We start from the raw sequence: 10,034 nt of genomic DNA on the forward strand, positions 1-10,034 counted from the left end.
GCCGTGTAGCCCAATAGTATACATTTTAAAAATAATTTTCTAACATTGTTGGTTATAAATATAACTCCATTTTCTATAACATTAGGGTTGCGGCGGTATGCTGGAGCCTATCCCAGCTGACTTCAGGCAAGAGGCGGGGTACATCATGGACCGGGGAAATCAATTTTTTTTAATGGAATATTTTGTTAGTTAGAGCATAAAAAAATCTGTTTATGACCTTGTTAATACACTTTTTTTTACATTATTAGAGCCCTCTAGACATGATATAACACCCCTATAGTCACCTTTACACCCCTATAACATAATATAGTAGACATAAGAGAAAAAAAGACATATTATAGAACATTATAATATAGTATAAAATATACAATACACAAATATACCATATAGACTCACACGTTAGCATTGAGAGACTTCCTGTCCTGTACTGTACTTCCTGTTTTGGCTGATGTCTGATCATAACAATAGTTACATTAGTGACACCTATTGATCAGTGTAGAACAGGGCCGTTGACAGGGGGGGGGGGCAAACAGGTATCTTGTCCCAGGCCCAGGCATGAGGGGTGGGGGTGGTGTCTTGAGACACATGCTAACTCGCAAACTAGAGAGCTAGCGACCTAAACGGTAGCCTTCAAGTTATTTCCTTTCAACTTAAATAGCCAAAAACTTACCACTTCCACACGGATAGGGAGGATAACTATTAACAGTTATTTAAGGGTGAAAATGTGAATAATCATTCTGTTCCGTTTCATGCCACAGGTGGATATGAAAAAACGAGAAATTCTTCACTCATTCACTCAAGAAACAGGTTTCGGAAAAAAAAACATCAATTTTATTTTCAAATGACTTTTTTTTTGTTTTGTTTTGTTTTGTTTTGCCCGTTCACTCCCCCCCCCCCCCCCCTTCAATTTTGAAATGTCATCTACCAAAATTCAAAAGTGTCAACGTCCTTAGAAACAAAGTCAGAGAAAGTGGAAGAAAGAAAAGAAAGAGAGATGCTACGACTGAAGGCCGCCTCATCACAGCTTTACCGTGATCAAACGTTTTCAAGTGGATGGATGCCCTCCCACCCACGTGAGGCGCCCCCCCCCCCCCCCCCCCCCCAATCACAGTGTGCTGTCAACAAGCTCGAAGGCAGTCAAATGTGTTCCGACAGAGTAGACACCGGGGGAAAACTTCCGAAATCATCCCAACGGCTACTGTAATTGTCCTCTTTGTGCGTTCATGTAGAATATTTACATACACAATCCCCCCCCCCTTTAAATGTAGGGGTGGGATGATTGATCCCAATTGATTGACTGAAAGAAGATTGATATCTTTGTCCCGTGTTTTATTTTTGATTGTAATCATGATCAACAAATTCCAGGCTAAATCTTTTAATAATGTCAGAATTCCAAGTAAAACGTGTGAGTACTGGCGTTGTATTTGTCTAAATTTGCAGTATCGTCCATTTATACACTGTCACTTTTTTCTATACTGTACTATACTATAGCCACGTATACATGGACCCAAATATTCCAATTCCATTTGGGTTATTTGCTCAAACGGAAAAAGTCTCCGAAATTCCGAAAGAAAAGTGCCAATCCCAATGAATATATAATTGGATTCACATGGGTGGAATATTCCTTTCCCGAATCCGATTGAGGTACCTTGTACCCGCTGAATCGGAAAAAGCGTAGCAACTGTCCCAACAACCGTGGTAATCACCGTCTGGTCCGCCATCTTTGATAAATCACGTGATGTTGTTTACGTTTTACTGCGCATTGAATATTCCGTTTGATTACAGCGGCGCATGTAGACAGGAGATTGGAATATTCCTTTCCATGTATACACCGTTTTCTGGTACGTCATTCGGAAAGATTCCATTCGGAAAGAGGAAAATGTCATGTAAACGTGGCTAATGATGCTTCGAGTGCCAAAGCAGAAAATCGTGCATTTCCCGTGTTTTATGCCGTGACGGTGTTTTGAACCGATAAATATTTACTAAGTTTGACGATTGTGGAAAATTATTTAAAAAAAAAAAATAAAAAATAACAATTAAAAAAAAAGAGTCGGACGCTGGGAAAACACTGAGTGCAGGCAGGATTGCAAGGTTTATAGCGTGTCTTTCTGTGTAAACATTGGACACTCATCCTGTTTTTATTTACCATCCATGGAAAAATTAAGAATTTCCTGCCATATGACGCCGTCTGGTGTGAATACGCTAATGGAATCATTAAACGGCAATTTTAAGGTTAAAAATATTTTGTAGAATTGTAAAAATCAAACATTGTTCAGTCGAGCACCCAATGTCGAGTGCACTTTGTCTCCACGTTCACGGTCGAAATAGGCTGGAATGAGTAATGCAAGCCTCGGCGTTGTGCTTCACGCTAAAATGTGTGCCCCCCCCCACCCGTTCTTTCACGTTGGACTTTTCTTCCACAAACTGCTGCTAGCTAAGACTGGTATCTTTGACATTCGTATCTAACGTTGTATAAACAAAACATTCAATCGTGATTCATTCCTTCATTCCCCAAATGAAGGTATGTTATATTATTATTATATTTAAACCATAACTGGGTACAGTGGAACCCGTTTAAGCCGACGTCCCTTGCGGATATAAGCGAAACTAGCCATTACTTGCACATTTCGTATTCGCGACTTTGCGATGGATTTGTCTTGAGCCCGGGTTCCACCGTCTTGGCTCGACGTCGTCTAATAAGGCTTTTTGGAATCTAACAAACAGGTCGCACATCTAAGTTGTGGTGGCTTCCCTAGCTAATGAAGTACTTTAAAGAAGTATCAGCACTGGGAAAAAAAATAAAATAAAACTATGAGAAGAATTCTTAAAAGTGTGACTCAACGAGTTAGCAGGTCCCCATCTTTGTCTCCCCCCCCCCGTGAGGCTTTTTATTTGGGGCTTGGTTTTAAAAAGGATGTTCAGTCTATTCTTTGTGTTATTTTCTCAGCCAACACCTCCAATCACATCGTTTCCTCCCGTAAACCTCCTTAAAAAAAAAAAAAAAAAAAAAAAATGACACTTGTCTACTCGGCCTGGGCATCGTAGTTGGCTCCGCCTGCCTTCTTCAGCTCCGTGCGAAGGTAGTCCTCGTCCACTTCCTTTGCATCACTGATCATGAACTCCTTGGCGAAGTTCTGCGGAAAGCCATAACCGGTTGAAGTTGATGGACGGATCTCGTAATTTGGATGTTTTATGGCATAATTATGATGTACCGTTAGCTTCCATACCATAACGAGACCGTACTAATGTTCTCTCATAATAACCTTTATTTAGTTGGAACATCAAGCGCCAGATACTCGACAGATACTGACCTGCACAATCTCTTTCACCAACGCTTTGTCAGTGCTGATCTTGGCCCGCTGCAGCCCGCTGATGCTCTCCCCAATCCAGGTGACGAGGGTGAACTTGGCTCGCTTGCTCATGGCGTCGCCCGTCATGATCCGCAGGAAGCAAAACAGACGAGCGTCATCTGAGGGGGGGGATAGTGAGAAGTGAGCGAGTCTTGGGGAGCGGAATCTTGACTCAAAGTTGAGAGCATGCAGTAGCGCTTCGGTTCTGGGTGGGAATTTGTGCTTGTGTGGGTTTTTTTCCCACCATCTTCGCCTTCCTCGTCCAAATGTGGATGGATGGATGGATAAATAATGTAATCCGAAAAATTCTGTTTTTTTGTATGTGTGAATACCTGAATAAAATAAAAAATATATAAAAATAAGTAGAGTAGCATCCAAAGTGCGGTCCTGGGGCCATTTGCGGCTTGAATTTGAATAAATGACTGGAGAAATTGGGGTGTATACAATGCCGTCCTGTCACTTCCTGTTCATAAAATACAACAAAAATGAGCATTTTTTTCACATAGATTTAGAAGGTGATTAATTTGAATTAATTTTAAAGTGTAATTAATCTGATTAAATAATGTATTCAGTCTGGGTTTTTTTGTATGTGTGAATACCTGAATAAAATAAAAAAAATATAAAAATAAGTAGAGTAGCGTCCAAAGTGCGGTCCTGGGGCCATTTGCAGCTTGAATTTGAATAAATGACTGGAGAAATTGGGGTGTATACAATGCCGTCCTGTCACTTCCTGTTCATAAAATACAGCAAAAATTTGCATTTTTCTCACATAGATTTAGAAGGTGATTAATTTGAATTAATTTTAATGTGTAATTATTCATTCATTCATTCATTTTCTACCGCTTTTTCCTCACAAGGGTCGCGGGGGTTGCTGGAGCCTATCCCAGCTGTCTTCGGGCGAGAGGCGGGGTATACCCTGGACTGGTGGCCAGCCAATCACAGGGCACATATAGACAAACAACCATTCACACTCACATTCATACCTATGGACAATTTGGAGTCGCTAATTAACCTAGCATGTTTTTGGAATGTGGGAGGAAACCGGAGTACCCGGAGAAAACCCACGCATGCACGGGGAGAACATGCAAACTCCACACAGAGATAGCCGAGGGTGGAATTGAACCCTGGTCTCCTCGCTGTGAGGTCTGAAGTGTAATTAATCTGATTAAATAATTCAATCAGTCTGGGTTTTTTTTGTGTGATTACCTGAATAAAATTAAAAAAAAATATAAAACCTTTAAAGTAGAGTAACCTGAATAAAATAAAAAAAATATAAAAATAAGTAGAGTAGCATCCAAAGTGCGGTCCTGGGGCCATTTGCGGCTTCAATTTCAATAAATGGCTGGAGAAATTGGGGTGTATCCAATGCCGTCCTGTCACTTTCTGTTTATAAAATATAACAAAAATGAGCATTTTTCTCACATAGATTTAGACGTTGATTAATTTGAATGAATTTTAAAGTGTAATTAATCTGATTAAATAATTTAATCAGTCTGAGCTTTTTTTGTATGTGTGAATACCTGAATAAAATAATTTTTTTTTAAAACCTTTAAAGTAGAGTAGCGTCCAAAGTGCAGTCCTGGGGCCTTTTGCGGCTTGAATTTCATTAAATGACTGGAGAAATTGGGGTGTATACAATGCCGTCCTGTCACTTTCTGTTCATAAAATACAGCAAAAATGAGCATTTAGGTGATTAATTTGAATTAATTTTAAAGTGTAATTAATCTGATTAAATATTTTAATCAGTCTGTTTTTTTGTATGTGTGAAAACCTGAATAAAATAAAAAAAATAAAAATCCTTTAATAAAAATCCTTTAAAGTAGAGTAGCAAATGAGCATTTTTTTCACATAGATTTAGACGGTGATTAATTTGAATTAATTTTAAAGTGTAATTAATCTGATTAAATAATTTAATCAGTCTGAGCTTCTTTTGTATGTGTGAATACCTGAATAAAATAAAAAAATTTAAAACCTTTAAAGTAGAATAGCGTCCAAAGTGCGGTCCTGGGGCCATTTGCGGCCAACAGCATATTTAAAAAATAGAATTAAACACAAAAAAACCTCAGTCTGCAGTGCGGAGTGGTGAGGAATGCATTGATCTCTACATTGGGGGGACCAAGCAACAAGGACACAATCACATGGATCAACATAGGAGGGCTCAGTCTCCACAGTTCATTTACATCTCAAAGAGAAGCGACATTCCTTTGAGGACAACAATATGGAGATCCTGGACGGACAGAGTGGTGTGAAAGTCGTCATCTATGTCAAAATAGAAAGGCTCTATGGAGATTTGCACCGTCGGCTTATACGTAACTATGATTCCTGCACACTCATATGCCAAGCACAAAGGTTCCCGACAACCCCGGCACTTCCTTCCTTTGCTGGACTCCGAGGTTGTCTTCTTTATACAGCGATGCTGACTCCGCAAACAAACCCAGGCCCCCTCACTACACACACTACAAAAAAACAACTGCAAAGATGACACAGCAAAAACACAAGGCATACCTCCAAGAGAGTCAAATTAGGGTGGCCATATGATTGGGTTTCTCCTATTTTTATTGAATAATAACAGCAGAGTCACGTAGCGCATCCGCACAACGCTTACACGAGCTTACGTACTTGAACGTCCCTCAAACAATCCCTCAAACCTTTCATTGAAGATGCGATCGTTGCCAAACAATGTGGCGGCGAGATCAACACAGGCACCACCTTCCTGTTTTGCCACGGGCTATTTCTTGGATTCAATAAATGTTGCGCACCGTCTTTGCCAAAATGCTGGCGGGTGCTACTTTCTTTTTGGATTATTGTGCAACCGTGATCAAAAGAAAAGCAGCGAACCTGAGGTGAGAAACTCAATTCTAAATACTAAATTCAAGAACTAACTCATGGCAAAACAGGAAGGTGGTGTTCGTGTCTTTGGCATTAATGACATCTTCAATGACTTTAAATTGTTTTAGGCATTCATTCATTCATTTTCTACCGCTTTTTCCTCACAAGGGTCGCGGGGGTGCTGGAGCCTATCCCAGCTGTCTTCTTCAGGCGAGAGGCGGGGTACACGCTGGACTGGTGGCCAGCCAATCACAGGGCACATATAGACAAACAGCCATTCACACTCACATTCATACCTATGGACAATTTGGAGTGGCCAATTAACCTAGCACCCTAGCCGCCCTGTTTTAGGCATGTAAAACTAAAATTGTATAACTACAAAAACATATTTTGTGTTGACATTTTTGGTTTTATGGAACAGATTAATTTGATTTACGTTATTTCTTATGGGAAACAGCCATTGATTGGGTTAGAGCAGTGGTTCCCCAATTGGGGTACGTCATTTGCCATAAGGGGTATGTGAATATGAATTTTTTTAAAAATTAGCACCTAACACTCAAAATTACGAGTGCACCTGAATGCCTCACAGTGTGAGGAGACCACAGCAGAGTCAGAGTGGCAAGTTGTTCCCTGCTCTGCGTGCATCAAATCAACAAATACGTGCGCTTGAATGATTACTTTGTGCATTACGAGCGTTTCGTCTCGAAGATTTCATTAATATCGGCGTTCAAATCAATCCCCGCACAGCCACTTGAGAGTGGAGATTCACCCGAAAACGAAGCTGTATTGTTGGTTTTGTATTTCAGATACTATTAAGAAGGGGTTAGTCTTTCTTTTATTAGATTTGGGACACCAAAGATTCCAGTCAGATAATGGATACTTCATACTTTTTTCATTCATTCATTTTCTACCGCTTATCCTCATGAGGGTCGCAGGGGGTGCTGGAGCCTATCCCAGCTGCGAGCGTTTTTTTCCCCACCTTCCTTGTCCAAATGTGGATGGATGGATGGATGGATAAATAATTTAATCCGAAAAATTTTTGACTGTCTTTTTTGTATGTGTGAATACCTGAATAAAATAAAAATATATATATAAATAAGTAGAGTAGCATCCAAAGTGCAGTCCTGGGGCCATTTGCGGCTTGAATTTCAATAAATGACTTTCTGTTCATAAAATACAGCAGAAAAAAAAAAATCTCTCATAGATTTAGAAGGTGATTAATTTGAATTAATTTAAAAGTGTAATTATTCATTCATTCATTCATTTTCTGTTGCGGGGGTTGCTGGAACCTATCCCAGCTGTCTTCGGGCAAGAGGTGGCGTACACCCTGGACTGGTGGCCAGCCAATCACAGGGCACATATTTTGCCAAACAACCATTCACACTCACATTCATACCTACGGACAATTTGGAGTGGCTAATTAACCTAGCATGTTTTTGGAATGTTGGAGGAAACCGGAGTAGAAAACCCACTCATGCACGGGGGGAACATGCAAACATGCAAACTCCACACAGAGATGGCCGAGGGTGGGATTGAACTAGCTGTGAGGTCTGCGCGCTAACCACTCGACCGCCGTGCAGCCTGATACTTCATACTCTCCAAGCAAAATTAGCAAACATTTTTTTTCTAAAATGCGTTCATGTGCGTCGCGTAACTCCTCAGACACAATTTGCCGCTGCATTCAGGGACACTTTTAGCAAACACAGCGACACATGCAGCCCAAATTCCCCAGCAATTACTGCAATTATATGATGAATGGATAATTTCAATAGCTTTTTAAATAACAAATACATGCTTGTATTGCTGCTAGTTCATATTACAGATGTTCTGCTATCTTACATGACTTCTGTTGTGAACTGGTGTCATCTAGATAACAAATACTGATATAATAATAATGAATTATTACGCTATGTTGTTAACTGCAGAGGAAGCAAGTCATCGCCATGTTTTTTTGCAACAACACAAACTTCCTCTCTTATCTCTGAGTAACATTTTGAGTGCAATTTGAATGTGACTGAAGTGGACTTCCCCATTCCTTGGTCGTACAAATGATCATGTTAAAAAAAAAACAAATGGGGCAAAGGACTATTGTGGCTGATTTTATGCAACGCAACACAGCTAACTGGTGTGCATGTTCGGGCCTCCTCCAGGCCAATGGTTGACAGAGTGAAGTCTTAAAAGATTAGCGTGTCGCTAAGTCAAGCCGTTTGCTTCGCAGGCTTTCGGGGGATAGCAGCAACGCAAAAAAAAAAAAAAAATGACAACATGCAAAACTTTCATGCTTGCACTCATAGAGTGGCGTTCAACTCCATCCGCTCACCTGTGCACATCTTTTTTAACTCCTCATAGTCAGTCCCTTGCTCTGCAGGCACAATCCTGGAGCCTTGGTATTTAAATACAGCCCTGCAAGATGGAGAAGTGGAGAAGTGGAGAAGAGACAATGAGCATTGAAGCCATTCCATTTGTGATGTATTCTCACAATGTGTTCACCCACAACAGCCGCATTGTGTGAGGCCACAGACAAACAAAATGTCCCAGACGCCCATGCAAGGTGGCACTTGTGTGGCAGCAGTGTGTTAATTGTCACAACCATCATGTTATCCCATCTGAATTCAGGACAAAGGAAATTACTTCTACTCCGCCAGGCCTGCACTCAGAAAGGGGCAGGGCAACACAAACCTGCGTGTATTTTTGTATTTCAGCCAATATTCTTGTATGGACATGCACAAGAATTCCGGCTTCACAAGCCAGGCAGCGAGACAAATCAGGTCTTTGTTTCCAAAAAATACGCTATTTTAATAAATTGACATGTATGTATGACAAAATAAATCTTGATACATATTATCTACATATATGGTGTATACAGCTATTCCATATATAAACTAATAACACAGTTACGAGCTCTGAGGGACGTCTTCATAACGGGAACTAGATTGTTTCGCGGAAGAAATTGATTGATGCGCATTCGAAATGGTACATCCCCAGTGTAGGCTTTCAGTATGACACAATGTCAAAATATGATAAGTCTGTAACATAAAGAGTACACACTCACCAGTTGATGTCCGTATTGTCGTCTCTGACTTGGTTGTAAGCCTCCCGGCAACCCTCTTTATCAATCTGGGTTGCCATTTTTTTCCGGATAACGAGGGAGTTCAGACAGTTGAAGTGAACGTATTCCGAACCCGGAGCTAGCTTGTCATGCAGTGAACGGAGCGGCTAACTTGTACAGTCGATGTCATACATCAGATAAAGTACAAATATCGCACAGATAACCGCAGCACCGAAGATGAACGGGTCGAAAACGGAATAAGTATAGACTTCTCACGGAGGCTTGGCGCATTTCCTATATGGGTTCCGTTAATGGGCGTTGGTGATGTGCCTGTGACTCAATCAAGCTTCAGCTAAACACGAGTGGAGACACTTCCGCCTTCTGTGAATAGTCGGTGTCGTTGCAATCTCTGTGCGGGATTATCAAAATAATGGCATATGACTAACGACTTACAACGTGTAGTATTGTGTAAATGCTGAGAAGCATTATATCTACACAATTTGTAAATTATAAAATCTATTTATTTCTCAATTTATTATTATTATTATTATTGCGGAAAGTCGTTTTACACTTTACACATCGCTGTAACATTTGTTTATTCTACAGGGCGAGGACTACATTGTTCATTCTTGCATTCTGATCCAATTTATAAGTGTATTTTTCATTTTCTCAGTAATTTTTTTCCCTTCCTCAAAAGTGGCACAAAGGAGCATTATCATCCAGTATTACCTTGATATCATCCTGTGCTACATTGATATCACCACAGGGTTTAAAACCCTATCATTCTGGAGTACCTTAACCTCAGT

At 40.3% G+C, this 10,034-nt stretch overlaps 1 protein-coding gene across 1 annotated transcript; it reads right to left on the reverse strand.

Moving 5' to 3' along the window:
* Nucleotides 1–2,014: 2,014 nt before the first annotated feature.
* Nucleotides 2,015–9,593, reverse strand: cotl1 (coactosin-like F-actin binding protein 1). The gene is made up of 4 exons (XM_058076393.1): nt 9,232–9,593; nt 8,500–8,582; nt 3,312–3,469; nt 2,015–3,134 (listed from the first exon to the last, which is right to left on the reverse strand). The coding sequence occupies exons 1-4, from the start codon at nt 9,306–9,308 to the stop codon at nt 3,024–3,026; spliced, it is 429 nt and encodes a 142-aa protein (XP_057932376.1). The 5' UTR covers nt 9,309–9,593; the 3' UTR covers nt 2,015–3,023.
* Nucleotides 9,594–10,034: the final 441 nt, after the last annotated feature.

Source organism: Doryrhamphus excisus, chromosome 6 (genome assembly GCF_030265055.1).
Source record: "Doryrhamphus excisus isolate RoL2022-K1 chromosome 6, RoL_Dexc_1.0, whole genome shotgun sequence".
NCBI classification, from domain to species: Eukaryota; Metazoa; Chordata; class Actinopteri; order Syngnathiformes; family Syngnathidae; genus Doryrhamphus; species Doryrhamphus excisus.